General features: G+C 37.1%; 1 protein-coding gene across 4 annotated transcripts in view; it reads left to right on the top strand.

Moving 5' to 3' along the window:
* Nucleotides 1-17,584, top strand: part of LAMA2 (laminin subunit alpha 2) — a 377,492-nt gene that overhangs the window by 262,348 nt on the left and 97,560 nt on the right. For all 4 annotated transcript variants that reach the window (XM_080390370.1, XM_080390369.1, XM_080390372.1 and 1 more), the window contains 5 exons: nt 2,991-3,108; nt 6,483-6,617; nt 7,275-7,399; nt 11,205-11,291; nt 12,146-12,339. In XM_080390370.1, coding sequence (XP_080246496.1) covers nt 2,991-3,108; nt 6,483-6,617; nt 7,275-7,399; nt 11,205-11,291; nt 12,146-12,339 — 659 coding nt within the window. The remainder of the gene's footprint in view (nt 1-2,990; nt 3,109-6,482; nt 6,618-7,274; nt 7,400-11,204; nt 11,292-12,145; nt 12,340-17,584) is intronic.

Genomic DNA, 17,584 nt, shown 5'->3' with positions numbered 1-17,584 from the left:
TGGAAGCAAAAATTGAATACTATCTCAACTCAAGCATCATAAGCAAAGTTATGAAAAAAACCCTCCATTTTCATGATTTTGTTCTGAGATGCATATGACACTTGTGACTGGACTAGGCCGGCATTGTAATGCACCACCATTTTATCATGGCTGCCTGGTAACGAGGCACGGAACAGAACAGAGGAGGACTTTATAGTTGCAGGGCAGGTTTGCAAGGTGGCACTTAAACAACCAGAATGTATTTTTACAGCATTGCGTTGCAGCATGTCACATTTTACATGACAGCAGGACTTTGCAAAGAGTTCATCTGGTCTTTGTGGTAACTCTCCATCTGAAGTCATAACCTTGCATATAATACTGTAGTTGATTTTGGAGGTGGTTACAACAGATTTTTATGATCTGCCTAGTTACATAAGCAGCATTCATCATGCAGCATCTGAAACTTTAAGTAGAAAATAAAGAGCAGGAATACATCATTATTTTTTTCAAGTTAGCACCTTGAATGATTTCAGAGGAAGGTTTGTTTAAGACCACAAAATAAATCCCACAATATGCTTTTAAAGTTTAGCGGAATATTAGCTTGCATAAGAATTGAAGGCTTTTATTAAAAATAGGCTGAGACCCTCTAAAGGAAAATGTTTATGCTCAACTTTAAACGTAACTTTGAATCAAGTGACTTATAATAAAATATTGGTTCAACTAGAGTGTGTTGTGCTCTCTAAATAAGGGCCCTGTTCTAAACTAGTAAAGCTTCTCTTTCTACCTGATTCTGCATAGTAGAAAAGTATAAAGCAAAAGAAACTGTGGACAGGAGGAAGAAAATATTATATATTAAGTATTTTTAATTTTTTATAAGGTTTTTAATAGTGCTTTAATTTCAGTTGCAGAGTTTATAAGCTGTAGATAAGTCATAAACTAGAGGAAAATAAAGTCAAAGCAGTGGCAGCAGTTGGAAACATAAAAATAACCTAGTTCTAGTGTTAGCGCTATATTAGCTATATAGTTTAGCAGCAATGCTAACGTTATTTCTGCTTCAAAGCTGCAGCATTACTAGTGATTTAGGGGTTTCTGCTCAGAATCCAAAGCCAAACATTTTTCTCCTGTATTGTTCGTTTTCTTGCCCTCATTTTCACAGTCACCACTATAAATTGAAACATTTCTTTTATTAGATTTTGGTTTGTATTTTAGGGAACTGGGCTGTGATAATAAATTAGTTTGAATTGGAAGTATGCTTTCAATTTGACTGAATTATTTCAATATCCCCGACACTGATCAGGTAGCAGTTGTTGGACTGCTGCCTATTAGGCATGTTCCAAGAATCAGCCAAGCCTGGCCTTCCTTAAGTAACATTTTCACACAAATAAGAGGTCCCAGAGTATATTATTATGTAAATACGGCTTTCTGACAGTAAATAGTTTTTTTCTGAAGCATACAGATCATTGTCTCAGCCTTGAAGGTGATTGGGAGTCACATATCGTTTTGTTTTCATGTTGAATGTACGGAGTTTTCAATGTAAGCTTACACTGATATATCAGATCTTGAATGGTTTTGCGCTCTATTTTCAGTCTTCTGTTTTTACCTGTCTTTGTTTGCTTGGGGTTTTTTTGTTCAGTTTCCCTCCTCCACTGAACCCCTTTCTACAGGTAGTCATATGAGGGTGCAGGGTTTAAGTTATTAGATGATTTGGGGATTTTGCATTGACACAAGGTATCAAGAGGTATGGGTCTGTTCACCTATGCTCAGTCACAAAAGTGTCATCTAGTTTCGCAGTGGGTGTTTGCTTTTCCTTACAGTCATCCTAACACCGGTGTCTGTATGCCAATGTTCAGAAGAGTGTCAGTAATCAAGGCTTGGGAGTAGATGAACAGACTATGAGCATGAGGGGATGAGCGGTTCTGTGAGCTCCTCTGCCTTAACCCTATGCACAGACACTTGAATAGACTCTAGTAGCATTGCTGACATTTATTCAGCTAGTTAGTCACGTGTTCTTCGACATTTTCTCTCAAGCTGGCATATGTGAAGCTCTAAAGCTTCCACTACTCTACCCTTTTTGTTTCTCAAAGTCAGTAAGGGATTCCAGATCATAGCATCTATTTAAACAAAGAAACCCCCAAAACAAAGTAAGCTAAAAGAACAGCATTGCGGTACATCAGAAGTAAGTGTATTTCATTAGATATTATGTTTGTTGTCTTTGTCAGTGATTTGTTCAACGCTCTTTGGCGGGTCAGCATGCACGTTAGAAAGACACGGAGTGGTTGGGAGGCAAGGTTATTATTATTAATACAATCAAACAATTGTTTGGAAAGTTTGAAAGTCAGAAGCTCTACAATAAAACATACCCCTTTCTGATACTAGCAGATGCTTCTGTAGTAGGATTTCTTGTTTACTTTAAATTGTTTGTTTCTGTGTCTAAATGATCCGAAGGGGTGGTGGTGGGGGGAAGGATATTGGCTAAAGATCTTAAGATTGCTCCTAAGAAGGAAAATATCCAATATCTTTAAAGTCTGCTCTAGACCTCGTTGGTTTGCTTTAGTTGCTGAGAATAGATTTTATTTTATTTTTTTAATAGTTGCCTCATTAAAAGCTCATTTAGTGAACAATTTTATTGCCGTACCTCTGAGAGTCATGAATGGGAACTGCATTTAATATGTGACTTCAATTTCTTAATGAGTCCCTCCACATGAAGAATCAGATATGAGCTTTTGTTAATAGTTCAGCTGAAAAGAGATTTTTTAAAAAAAAAGAGGGAGAGCCAAGCAGGAGAGAAAAGTTATACTATTGCCTAGAAATGGAAAAGGAGACTGGAGGTGATGGTAGCTTTGTTGTTTCCTCAGGAGAGGCAAAAGTAGTGCTGTTAGTTTCCTGTAGATCAAGAAGCCTACAAACAGACAAGTAAGCCTGTTTTCTCCCATGCCAGCTGACTGTGAACTACTTGGGTTTGAGTTAGTGCTTGGCTAATCTCATTAGAGATGTTTGCTCCTTTTTTTCAGAATCTCAGAGATCTCAATGGAAGTTGCCGAACGTGGCAGTGTGTCTGGAATGATTCCTCAAGCTTCCTTGATTGAGGAATGTGACTGTCCACTGGGTTATTCTGGTTTGTCTTGTGAGGTACGGTACCAACCTTACTCCAGTAAAAGTCTTTGTACCTTCTTTGGTCCATTCATTAGTACAGTGTGATAAGTAATTAGAGTGTGAACTCATTTAACTGGCAACAACTGTCCCTTTATTTAATGACTTATGTTCTTTCTCAGGTATCCCTTTCACAAGGAATTTAAGCAGGGTTTTTTTTGCTTTAGGCAAATATGCCACTGAAACCATGGCAATGACTCAAATACTTAGAACACAGGAAGGAAAGCTTTACTGGGTCAGTATCTGTGGGGCTGAATTGTGTGACTGATGCTGACTGATCAAGCCTTTTTTTGGACAGATAAGGTTATAATGCATTTGCAGTAGTATTACAGATTATAATTACGGGAGATTATGCTTAACAGTATTTCAGTTCTGATTTCTTAAATGTTTTTATTATAATGAATAACTAAAATAAAAAAAAAAATTTAAAAGAGAAGTCATTTCAAAACCAAAACTTGAAGTAATGGATTCTTTTGAACAGTTGGTCAAAAAGACAGTTCATTGTTGAGAACCTGTAGGTTCCTCCTGTCAATCTTTCCTCTTGAAACTGTTCCAACAGTGTGCCTTTGCAGACCAACACAAATAGGATGAAAGTTGTCCATTTAACTTTCATTTTGCATGCTTGACTGCCCAAAAAAAATGCACTGAAAATGCATTAAAAATGTAGTTGAGAACCATTCTGTAGTACATCTGTGCTTCATAGAAGATGTTTTCAAAGCTTTAGGAAATATCTTCCATGCACTTTCAAACTGTCAGTTTTCTGCATGCTTGTAATTTATCCAAGTGGATCTATGGACATACATTGAAAAGAGCCACTGAGTTCTGGCAGGTATCTTTCCATTTTACTCCCCCACACTTCTTCTTCCAGCGCTGGTATAGGACTCACATACAAAGATCTTGCTCAGTCCATACACAAAACCTTGCCTCCTATCAAATTTCAGTACCCCTTATATAGCGATGGAGCTGCTTGTAAAGAGGAGCAGAAATTCTGGAACATGATCCAAATATTGTATTTTGCTTTATTCTTAGAAGCAATCAAATCACTGTGTCTTGAAATAAAATAAAACAGATCTGGTATGAATGGAAACTTTTGTCTTGAACCATTGGAGTTTGGTAAATTTCTAACTCATTGAACACGGGGAGAAAAGTGTTGGTCAACTAAGTGAACTCAGTGCTCCTTATACCTGCACTATATTTAATTTTTTACTTATGTAAATATTTTCATGTTGAAGGTTGTGAGCTTCAAAAGTATCCAAGTTTTATAGAGAATCACCTGACTTGTATGCTTTTGTAAAGTGGATCTTATGATAGGTACCAGGGAAACTGTTTAAAATGTAATATGTTGACTCAGAATAGAAGTTAGTATTAGATATATATAGACTGGCAGTATTTCTGTGTGCAAAACACCATGTTTTCATTTTTAAGTAGCACTAGCAATTCCAGCATCATTGTTGCAGTTCCTAGGTGGAGGTAGCAGGGAACAAGACTTCGAGTGTTCTGCAAATCCCTCAGACATCCTGACTAAGTGGGATATTTTAAAGGGTTCCCGCAAACTAGAGGTGGGAGAAAAGTCACAGTGAATAAATGGAAATGTGCCTTGTTATCTGTGAGAACTCTGCTCCCTTCAGATGTTATACAGGATTGTGTTACATAGCAAATGAGGCAACAGGAAGAGTGAGTGCATAGGAAATGTGTGGAAGGAAGTGATTTTCTTTGCAAATTATTTTGGTAAGAGCATACACCTGAATGCGTGTGAATGCATATATGACAAATTAACAGGCTCCAGCATTTTCTCAGAAGTGCAGATTTTTAAAAAGATGTAAATATTAAATAATTTATTTTTAAAATACTAGTTAAAATTATGACCAAATATAATAATTAAATTATTAATGAAATAAAATATATTTACACCTCAATCCTAAAGTAACTCAGAAATTGTAAAGCTGTGCTTTGTACCATGTTTGGAGAAGGACTCTTGTGGGGATGGAGAGGGAGGAAAAAATTAGGAAATTGTAGTAAGAAATAAAATTACTTTCATTTGAGATTATTTATCTAAATTGGAATTTTTCACAAACCATGAAAAAGCAGATAGACTGTTTCTATGCTTCAGGGATCTTAATGTCGTCTAAGTCAAAATAAAAGGGGAAAAGCAGAAGTGAGTTAGATTACTTTGTGATTCTAAAGAAAATAATTGTGTTTATGCTTTTTCCATAACTTAGACTTCTGGAGGTTTTGGCAATTATTATAGAAAACTGTCAGAGTGGTGTTGTATGAATAGAATCTAGCATGTCAGCTAGTGCTTGACTGAAGAATCCTGCTTTTGATCATGAAAAGTTAGTTACTCCAGATTCTCTTTAGTTTTAGTTTGCATCTTTTTTATTGCTGTGTGAAAAGTGTATGTTTCCCATTTTTTTCAAAAAGCAGAAATTGTGGTCAACCTCATGATGACCTCATCAGACAGCCTTCATAGGCTCCTAGTACCTCTGGCTGCTGAGATTCATACATGGGATGAGTGACTTGTCTGTATGCACTCACCCCTAATGGTCTGAACTATCAAAATGGTTCTTGTTTGTATTTTTATGCTGCCATAGCTGTGTGCTTTCTGGGAGCTATGTAGACACCTTCATAGATTTGCATAATAAGCCTGAAATAAAGATCAAGTGTTTGATTTTGCATGTGTCAACTTCACTGGTAATTTTTGGGTTGCTCTCAGAATTTTATTGCCAAGCTGAGGTAGAGGAGGCTTAGTGGTAGATAAACTTGATTTGGAGCTGGTGGTCTCAAGACATGGCAAGCCTTCAATATTTTGAATTCTGTACTTTTATGGTCTTTAAATTATATAGCTATAAACAATACAGCCATGCAGCCATTTTCTTGAATATTAACATTCACCTTTTGCTCATTATCCATCAGGCAATATGTAGGCAGATACTAGGTTGTTAAACCTGAAAAACTCACCAAGGGTGAAGGAAACAGAATTGTCATGCTTGCTTTCCACGGTCCATGCAAAAACTTTATTTTGAAAACAAACCTTATTCTTAAGAAACAAATGATGCTTGATGCACAGTGAGAACAGTGAGGTGTTCTGCATCTGAATGAAAGGTCTCTCAAGCTGTAATATGAAAAGCTTGGTGCCGGTGGAGTGCTCCAGGGATTTTGCAGCAATGTTTCCAATTAGAGCTGGCTCTTGTTATCTGTAAAGTACTGTATACTGTTTGTAACACAGCTGGAATCCTGTCAGGTGCTTTTCACAACTTGTAAAAACTGATGATTGGAAAGGGGAGCTTGCAATGCTCCCCATACCCAGTCCACTCTGTAATGATCTGTTTTCTTCTGCATCTTTTTTACTGCAGTCGTGCTCTCCAGGATTTTATAGGCTTCCATCTCCATCTGCGGGAAGGACACCTGCTCAGTCCTTAGGCACCTGCGTTGTATGTCAATGTCATGGACACAGTACTATGTGTGACCCTGAAACATCAGTTTGTCAGGTATTACATTTCTGAAGTTATGCACTAGGTTAATCTTAACGTACAATTTTTTAAGTTGTGTAACTAATCTAAAAAAAAGGACAATATTTTAATCTAATTTTGCTTAAATAACTTAAGTGTCAAAGTTCAAGGGGGCTCATAAAACAAACCATCTACCATTTTCCGTTCTGATTTTCTAGAGTTCAGATTATGTAGTGCTTTGTTTCCTCTGAATTACTATTTGTATAAAAAGAAAAACTAGGTACCTGCAAACTAAAGGGGCAATGTACCGTGTGTTGTTCAATAAACACAACACTGCTTTTGTAAGTAACAATACACACAACTTGATACCGTCAGGTCATACACGATTTAATTTTAATTTATTATTCCTGCTTCAACAGCTGGAACAAAAGAAGCAAGGAAGGATGAATGGGATAAAAGACTCCATAGAATACATCTGGATAGCTACAAGCCTCCATTCTTTCTCCTTGTAAACCCATATATAACTCAGCAGGCATTTGATAGACGCTTAAAGCAAGCAGTCCCACTCCAAATCATATCAGAAAAAGAGAAATTATGAACTGAAATAAGTTTGAATCCCTGAAGCTGGGAATAAAATGTTGTCTGCTTTCTTGTAATTATCAAATACAGCTTTCATTCCATCTCTTTCCTCTGCAGAATTGTCAGCATAATACTGCTGGTCAGCACTGTGAGAGATGTGCACTGGGATTTTATGGTGTTGTCCAAGGTTCTCCGGGTGACTGTCAGCCTTGTGCTTGTCCGCTATCCATTTCTAGTAACAAGTAAGTAAGTGGACTCATGATGCAGCATAACCTTTCCAGCAAGCAAGAACTTTGTTTTGGGCTCACTGTGTCTTTTTTCAGATGGCTACAGGAGAACGGCATCATGGAAGCCATACTAAAAAGTTTTGTATCTACTTTTTGTAGTTGATCTTCCTTTAAAAGTCGAAAATTGCTCCCTTGCTAGTATGTGATGAATAAATTAATAAGTGCTAGAAAATGCAATACTTAACAGATAATGAATGTGTGTTATAAAGGTATTCTTACAAATGAAGCTAGACCAGAACTCAAGTACAATAAAGTCACAAGGGAGCTGTAAAAAGTCTTATGCTCATATATTTTGTTGGTATAAATGTGTTACAGTGCCTTTCTTGCTCCACTGTGGAATTTATTGATTCCTTATTTAATGTTACATGAGTTCTAGGCAATTTGTGAAAGACAGAATAATTTAAAAGCAATATAATTATTGCAGCGTAATTTTTATTGGTTGTTTTATGCTAATGAGCCTTGCCACGATGTCTCCACATGTGTTCCCAATAGATTGTACTTCAGCACTTGAGATTTGTTTGTTGTTTTGCTGATAATGATATTTGGCATCATACTGTAGTGCTGCTCTGAAAAGGTTTGTGTTTCATGATTGTTCTCTTGAAAGGTCGGAAGTGTTCCTTAAAATCATTTTTCTGTGTTTTGTCTGACCTTTAGGATGTTTTAGTGAGTATTTCAGCCAGTATATCTGAGAGAGGGTTTTTTTTCCTTCTTCCTTCTTCATTTTATCATTTTGGGGTGGTCTGGGGTTTAATTTGAAGGATAGAACGCCTTTCTCGAGCATCGGTAGTTAAACACATCATGATCTTTCATCCACGGCAAGTGTTCTTAAGAAGACTTCCAACCTCATAAACACAAACTGGGAACAACCAAAACAATTATAAAAGGGTATTAAAGAAATACCCTTTATCTCAGAAAGTTACAATGTAGTTGTAACTGCCAGATTCTGACTTGTACCCTTTTTCGTTAATGCTTTCTGTTACAACTTGATTATGTGTTCTACCTACTGGTATCAAGAAGAGACACTCAAACTGCAAAGAACAAGATCAATCAAGCTTCTCAGCTTTGAACATCAGTAAATACACTGGAAAAAACTTCTGTTACTAACTGGCAGTAGGAACTGCTGAAAATATAATTAAGTCCTATTTTTTTTCTGGGGCTTAAAGACCTTTGGTTCCCCAGAAACACAGATGTCAGATCAGAAAATGAGCAGGACTCTTCCCCTGGGTGGCTATGGCACCCTGCTACAAGAACATAAACATATTCTCCACACTGTGTTCCAGAAATCACTTCAGTATCTTACCTAAAAGACAGCATAAAGCACAGGAAGTGGGTGTCACTGAAGTGCTCTACAGCTGAGAAGTGTGTGGTCTCCACATGGTATGTGTATGTTGGGTGCACATGCAAATTGCTGAGCTGCTTGAGGAAGGGAGAGCAAGCAAAGTGACAATACCTCCTGCAACCACACAGCCTGCATGGCTGAAGATGTTTTCAGGGCCTTTTGTGTCATGCTCACATTAAAGTGATCATGAGGCTTTTTTGTTCAAAAACCTTCATAGCAGATAATTGAATAACACCTGGTCTGGAATTAGTAAATACACTTAATCATGCTATAGTTATCCAATTCCTTAGCGCTGTCAAGTGAGGAATCAGATCTAAGCATGTTCAGAAGCAGAACTGCTTAGGGGTTATATAGCTTAACTCAGATGTCTCTAGACGTCATGGATGGGATTTCTTCTTCCGTTAGGTGTAGCCATCAACAGTTTTGGTACCTGTATAGTAAATGCAGGGATAGACAACTATACATCTCACATATGTTAAAACTGAAGAAAACCACTACTGGAAAGAGGGAAGGGGAGGTGACTTCAAACGTGTGTATATGCCTATCTGTGCATTTCCATTTTCCACTGCTGACAGAGCATTCCTTAACGTTTGGCTCAGACTACATGCCTAACTTTTAGATGGATAGGCTTAGGTGGGATAGATCCATTCCATAAAGCTACAGAACTAGGTGGAAAAGGAGGGTAGCACGCCTTGGGTTTGTGTGTGTTGTGCAGTGAAAGCTCTTCAAGATACTGTTGAACAAAAAAATCTACTTAACCTGCAGCTATTTTATGTAGTTAATTATAATCTGCATGAAATGCAGATAGCTAATAAGCCATCTTGTTAGTTTATTATGTCATGACTGACATGATAATATTTGTGAATGGTATCGTGCAAATATTTTTATTCATGAAATTTTGCAAAACTCCACTAAGTTTTTTAATACTGCTTTAATATCATTTACAATCAGCAGTCAGCTTCAAACATGATGAGCTGGAAAAAAAAGAACAGAGAATGAGTTATTCCTAGGGGTGTGAATCTATTTTTATGAGGTTGAAAATCCATTTGAAAATGAATCTGTGAGTAATAGATAAATTTGTTTACTTTTTTTTTTTGCAAAGATGTAAATTTATATGCTCATTCAAGCACTATTGATTTAGTGCATTTTAAGCAAGTTGGAGTAGGTTGGTGACTGTACTGTATCGAGAAGGAGATCTGGGCTCACCACTAACCATCTCTGTGCTTTTCTAGTTCTTCTTCCACAAAGATTTGAAAGAGATTTACAATACTGCAGCATTTTAACATTTAGTTGTGGTTTTTTTCCCCCACCTACCCTTTTTGTTTGTTTTAACTGTCTGTGAAGGCACTTCATGCACTAATATTCCAGCAACATGCTACTTCAGGTAACAGGACTGTTCAGAATTAACTGCTCACTTCAGAGCAAATTAATTCCCCTCATCACCACTGCCTGGGTCCTCTCACCACTGAGGTCTCCAGGAATTTGCCACTGACATCAGCAACAGAATAAGATCCAAGATAAACTGCCTGGTTTAAAATACCTGTGGCAATATTATCTTGCAGTACTGTCACCTTGCCTTAGTGCCCCTCATATCCATGCTTCACCAATGACTTTAAGCCATTTGGCCTGTTTATACATTGCCAGTGTTACATATGGTTTCATAAAGAGCTTAATTTTATTTATAAAAGAGCCTGGAGGAGTCCTCATAGATCCAATGCCTTTTTTTATTTTTAACCTACTCTTTCTCCTTGTAGTATGGAACTACAGTTCCCGTAGGGATGCACTGCAGTCACTGGTTAGTCATCTATGTCATAGCTTAGTAAAAATAATCTAGTGTCTTCTATGATTAAAATATGATCCCTCTCTGATCATGAAGGAAATAGCGTTATATGTGGGGTTTTTCCTCTGTAGGCCAGTCTTTTCAATATATTGCTGAGGAGATAATTTGACACTGCCTTTTTGGAAGATTCTGTGTGGCTGTAACTTTGGTTCCTTTTTCTTTATGTCTTAGCTTTGAGTAAACTCTTCCTGGCTTATCTCCTTTCATTCAAACTAAAATGAAATAAGACTGAAAAGGCTGGGTTTGTTTGCTCAGTTTTTTAATCTTTTGTTTCACCTCCTTCCCATTACTCTTTTTCTTGATCACTGTGAGTGACAGCACCACTCACTCGTGCAAGCTTAGTTATTGACTCCATCCCCTCTGATACAGCCCTGCCAGTATTTGTCTAAATTGTGCCAGTATCACAGCAAGGAATTCATAAAATTCGTAATAGAAAAGAGGGATTTCCCACAGGTGTTTATAAACAGATAAGAAAATGCTGCCGTTTACATTGAATGGAGCTTACCTTGGGCCCTTCTGCACAGCTGACTAGAGTGAAATGATACAATAGGATGGAAAAAGTTTATTTGCTTTTGTTTCAGTTTTAGCCCTTCTTGTGTTGTGGAAGGATCCGGTGATTACCGGTGCACTGCATGTCCACCTGGATATGAAGGCCAGTACTGTGAAAGGTAGGATGAATGGAAAAAGGAGAGGGACAATGAAAGGCAGGCAAGACCTGAAGGAGGGCAATGTCCTTCAGTAACTGTAAACTTATATTTACTAATGTTTAAATACATGCCTTTAAGTTATTTCCTCTTTATATGTGGTTACAATTCAGCCATAATGCGAAATTTTTATGTACACCCACTTAAATTGATAATCAGTGTTATTTATATTGCAAATCTTGTCCTAGTCTTACTTTCTGATTTGCGGGTTGTTTTTTTGCCCTGGGCCTCAGGAGTTAAACTGGAAAATATGAAATTTATCTATAACTAGATACCACGCTTGTGGTGTGTCTTGGTGTTACTCATACCCTTTGTTCTAGTGACTGTTATGTCCTCAGGCACTGACTGTGAAAGACACATATAAACATATTAATGACCAAATTGCCAATTAATAACCTAAACAGCAGCTGTCGTCCCATCCATAGCAACGCTGTGGGATTAAGTTGATCAAAAACAGCATGTGTTTACTATGAGATTTCACTTCTAATGCAAAACACAAGTGGCTAGTGGGGAAAACTTTTTAGTCATGGTATACTAGAAGTTTAACTGAAAACTGTTAGGAGTGTGGAATCACTTTTGCATACTCCTTCCATCCAGACTGTTCCATGTCCTGGTTAAAAGTTACTATCAGTTTGTTGGACACTTTAGAACATTTGTCCCTCTACAAATGCATGCTGAGCCATGAAGCAACAAAGATTTTATTAATGGTTCATGAATGAATGTTCATATAAATTTTGTTTACGATCTTGCCAAGTATTCATTATAGTACACTATGCATCTCAGTTGGCCAAACCTGGTTTTGTATTTGCAATGTCTAGATGCTCTTCTGGCTACACAGGAAACCCACAAGCTCCAGGAGGCTCCTGCCAAGAATGTGAGTGTGATCGATACGGTTCCCTGCCTGTCCCCTGTGACCCTGCCACTGGACAGTGCACTTGCAGGCCTGGATTCACAGGGTGGAAGTGTGTTGGCTGTGAACATCGGCATGCGCGTGATGGCATGAAATGCATTTGTACGTATACTGACGTCATTTTGGAGAGGTTTTGATTGTGTTTGTCATGTTTCAGAAATGCAACCCTGCATGTGCATCAGTCAGTTGTGTGGATTTCTTTGAAAATAATTGCCAGGTTTCTTACTACTTCGGCATTCTGATCCATTTTTTTCACGAGCCTTGAGATGCTAGGAAAACTCAATATTTTTTAACATGGTCACTGAAAATTGACAACAAAGCTTTGAAGGATTCCGTTTTGTGGGTTTTTGAAGTCTGTAGTTTTGCTAAAGGTTGTCATTGCTGTTGTGACAATATTTGCTCTTAGTGAATTTTTTACTGTTGTCCTAAATACTTAACCAGCAATTGCAATGCTCTATACCATGAGTCACACAGAAAGTTTTTACCAACGTTTGCTTGCTTATGTTGGTTCAAAAACCAGCCACTGGAATTTAAAAGACCTAAGGAATGACAGTATAATATATCCAGGAACAAATAACTTCCTTTGTTTAAAGCAGAAAACTAATAGCCTAAACCAAGTTACATTTTACTTTACTGGTATCTTTGCCCTACCTTCAGTTTTGATATGTACCAAGTGTCATGTCTTTTATTAGTGTTTGGATTTTTTTCCCATGAAATTGGATAGTGTTTGTTTTGAGCCCACATCTCATTTCCTGTGAAATTGTATGCTTATGTCTTATCAAAAAAATTCAGGTAGCAAAACCTTTCTAGAAGACTAGGTCAATCCAGACTAAATAAAGCATTTTCTTGTCCTGTATCTCACCCAGCTGAGCAGAAACTGATTTTTTTGTGATCTTTTTTGTTTGCTTGGTTTTTCCTCTTGAGGCCATCATTGTTCATTTTAGAGTAGAATACAGGTATGGATCCAGTAAGTCCACATTATATAATATTTCTTAATCTGTGCATCTTTCAATATATTGGCAAGGCACAATGGGCTGGTTTCAAGGTTTTACCTGATTTTTATTTGTTACAGGACTTTAACTGGAGCTTTTTCATTTTGGGGCGGGGGTGAGGGGGTGGGGGCAGGGAGGGGTGCCTGTGTGAGGGACATGTAACATCATAGCAAGTAGATACCAAAGAAAGGTGCTTTTTTGTTGTTTGTTTGTTTGTTTTTTTCCCACAGAATGCATTCAGTCTTTGCCTCAATACCCAGAGGTGTACAGCTCTACTACTAAAATTAGGTAGTACAGCTCAAAAAAATTGCAGAAATTTTAAAAGCAAATGTGAAAAATTAAGAAACCAGGAAAGTGCTGGAAGTGGCTGAATGTATCATATTAGTCAAGAATGTAATGTGTGGCTTCGAGTGGTTAAAGAGGAAAACATTAGGCATGTAGGGTCAGGGACTACACAGTGCAGAACATTGTTTAACTCAATAGTTGTGATCAGCTCTCAGAGAGTGCTTGGGACTTAGTAGAACTAAGCTTCTCAATGTGACTGTTGAGTTTCGTGCTTTTGCATTACTCCTGATGCCTAGGTACAAGTCGTCATTGAAAATGAATAGAGAGATTACTGTGAATGTAGACATAAATACTTTGGCATTGGTTCATTGATGAAAAGCTTAGTGTACTTAAAGGAAATAAAAGTCTAACATCCTGCAGTGTGATATAGTTTAGGACTTAATTCTGAACTATTGTATATCTTAAGCTGTTTTAAACTACAGCAAAAAGAATGCAAATAGAGTAACAAGCTACTTTGCTGAATTAACTATGCTTTGGGCTCCATTTTGTGGCCTACATGTCAAGGAGAATTGTAATCACAAGTTCGGTCTGTAAGTGTTACAGCTACAGAATTTTAAAATAAGGACTGTGTTTTCCAGAGTGGCATCTAAGCAAAAATGACTTAATTTTTCAACAACCTGAATACCTGTTATATTATTACCAGTATTAGCCAATGTTTTCAATCTCAGGCACTGCTTAGTATGTTTTTACTGGTCATTTACCTTACCACTGTTCTGAAAAGTCTTTTGGATATCCAGGATAACAGAGTTTCTTTGTACAAAACAACTTAAGTGCAAGTTATTCTTTGTAATGCTTTCCCGGTTCGTTAATCAGACTATTTCATTGTGTCGATAATAAGGTTAAAAATCTTCACTATCAATGGGAAAAGCTGTGTGCAGGCAAATCAATTTTTTCATCTTTTTGCTTTGAGAGGTGCAGGATTTAACTGCAACATATTTCCGTGTCAGTGTTGAACTGTATCTATACTACCTGTAGCTGCATTTTTACTTAACTGGATAATCAATTTTCACCATCAAAACAGTGCTTTGCACATCCATATGGACATATCATGTCATTTCTAGGGAATCAAATGAAACTTCTTTCCTTTAGTCATAAAAGGAGGAACCACCTATAGGAACAGATGGGAGATACTTTAAATGTCCCATATCGCAGGAACTGGGCTGTTACATTGACACCACATCAGTAACATCCATGTCATAAATTGCAAAAACTGCAATTAAATATTTCAGTAGACACTTTATGCCCATTTTCTCCAACTTTGTGATTTTCCCTTTTGTTTAATGGTTCCTCAACCCCCATATAACTCCAAACCCACCTTTGCTAATGCAGGGCAATACCCCTGATGTGGTAGAAAGCCAGCCTGATCAATAAACCATTTGTAGCCTGTGGTGGACACAGGGGCTGTGGCAGACAAAGGGAATGTGCAAGCATAGACTTTGTGGGAATTTGCCATGGTTAACACTGCCTAATATGTTACAGGCTTCAGAGTACCATTGTTCTCTTCTGATGGGGATTCATTGCTGCAGCCATAATATGCTTTCGTAGTCACTGTGCTGTTAAAGAACCATTAGAAACACCTTCTAGGGAAACCCCAAAGCTTTCCTTCCTTACTCCCAGAACATTTATCTGTTCCCGTCTTGAGTTTAATGCAGCTGAGAATTTGGTCCTGTATACAATATATTTTTCCTTTCGTGTATCAACCACTTCCAAAATACTCCCCCTTCTGACTCGCTTCCGTTGTAACAAAACCTTAACAGTAATAATAGTGATTAACTACTCTTAACGTACAGAAAATAAATGCCATATGCAGAATCACACAATCACAGAAACCTGTTTGCATTTGATATTTTAAATTAGCTGTATTCATGTATCTACTTCTGCTTATTTGCAGAGTTCCATTTCAAATACTGCAATTGCATTGTACCTGTCAGAAGTGCAAAGCACCCTTAGTTAGGTGGTAAAACGATCTACCTTAAAAAAATACATGCAAATACAATGAACCATGTTTAAAAAAATGTAGTTGTAAGTCATGTAAAACATAATGTGATTAAGCTGTCCCGTGTTAGTATGTTGTAGTTAGTATTTAAGTAAGTGAAAATTGATTTTGAATATCTAGCAAAGAATAGCCATCTGAGTAATGAATTTTTGGCAAATTCTATGCAAGGTCACCACACAGTATGAAATGAAAGCTAAATAATGCATACTTAAATCCAATTAGAGAGGTATTTTAGCCACAGTATTGTATTATTATAATGTGTTATTGTTTAAATATAACATTTACATTTTAACGTATCCCGTATCATAAGTATTCTAAAGATTTTAGAGTGAAAAATTGCATTGAAAAGATGAGGGACAAAAATGGAAGAGCATGGATATTCATTAAAGTGATCTATTTCTGATACAGCTAAGAATCTGTTTTATCAGGTTCCTACTGTTTTTTTGGTAACGTCATTTTTCAGTTGCTTAGTGCATGACACTTTTCAGTGCTGTAATAACAGTTATATTTTGGAAAGCTACAGGTAGAATGGAAAGAGACTATATTTTTTTTACAGCCACTGTGCAAAGGGGAATAATTTGTTTACTGCTAAGTAACAATGGAAAGATAATTACAGGTGAATGGCACAGACAGATTTCACTTCCCATTATATTCTTAGAACAGAACAATGTTGTTTTCTCTGGGATGTTGTTAGGGAACCGAAAATAATATCCAGAAAGTGTGGTGGTGGGTGAGGTGGGGGATGTCTTTATAAGTATACAGGAGTCTGGATGGTCTGCTACACATCATAAAAATATTTTTTTCTTTTTGCATTAGTATGGTTAATAACTGAATTATTTCCCCAGATAGTGACCATCTAGATTGTCATGTACAGATAGTCATAATACTCTGCTGATGAAGACTTTATTGTAATTTTTGGTCTCAAGTAATCCACTTCTTAGGCTTACTTTCCCTTTTCTTTTGAAAAGTTAGTAGCCAGTAAGAAAATTTGTGATGACTGCAAACTAATTTTAATAATGGGGCCAACACCTTTGTATACTGTCAAATATGACAAAAGTTCTCCCAAATCTTCTCTAATGCTTACAGTTTTTTGTATTTATTTGTAACTACAAATGAATTGTTCTCTAAATGATCGATGCCCCCTTATGCATCACTCATTTTTACCGTAATAAATATATCTCAATGTTTATTCTGCTAAAAGTTGTCATCTGGAAATGGCTGACTGGCCTATAATCACTACAGTACTGAAGAAGTATATTTTCTGTTTTCTTAGTTAAAGCCCAGTGTTCCAATCCAGAACATGGCTGAATTGTGTGATGAACAGGAGCAGCATTTCCTCAGTTCTGTACCCAGCATGCTCGGGCAGACTGAGATCGTTAGTATTTGCTTGATTCATATTTTACACATACATACTATAAATATGTAATAAATAATGCAAGCCAAAGCATGTATTGCTCCCTACTCATGCCTCCCAAACAGCTGTGACCTTAGCAAGCTGAAGTGGAAAGAAGAAGCTACAAGGGTTTGGGATCAAGCCTGTAGCAATCATGCATTTTTGTAGATAAGTAAATATTTTTTATTTTACCTGGTGACATTCCACTTCAGTTGTAGAGTGTGTAGTATGTAAAATGAAGAAACTTAGATTGCAGTACTGTTGGAACAGTAACTGTGCTTACAACTGTGTGGTGTTTAGCGAAAAAAATGATACTCGTGAGAACTTCAAGGCTTTATTGTTAAACATGTGGCAAGTCAGAACTCACCTTGTGAATTCTTTCAGGGCACCAGTCATAGCTACAATGGGGACTTCAGAAAAATTTGCCTTCAATATTTTGAGCTCTGTTGCAACACAAACTGCAAAATCTTTCCTATGATGTATGCTCTTGTCACAAATGTTTGTTGGAATCAAGCAAAAAACTAAATGCAAAGCAGTCAGTGTGGTTCTGCTGTATGAGATTAACAGGGAACAGGAAATGATCATGACACATAGAGATCAAACAGGTTTGTTAGGAATTTT

This window comes from Falco punctatus, assembly GCF_963210335.1.
Source record: "Falco punctatus genome assembly, chromosome: 5".
In the NCBI taxonomy this organism is placed as follows: Eukaryota; Metazoa; Chordata; class Aves; order Falconiformes; family Falconidae; genus Falco; species Falco punctatus.
Note: the sequence above shows the minus strand (reverse complement) of the source record. Positions and strands in the feature narration are given on the sequence as shown.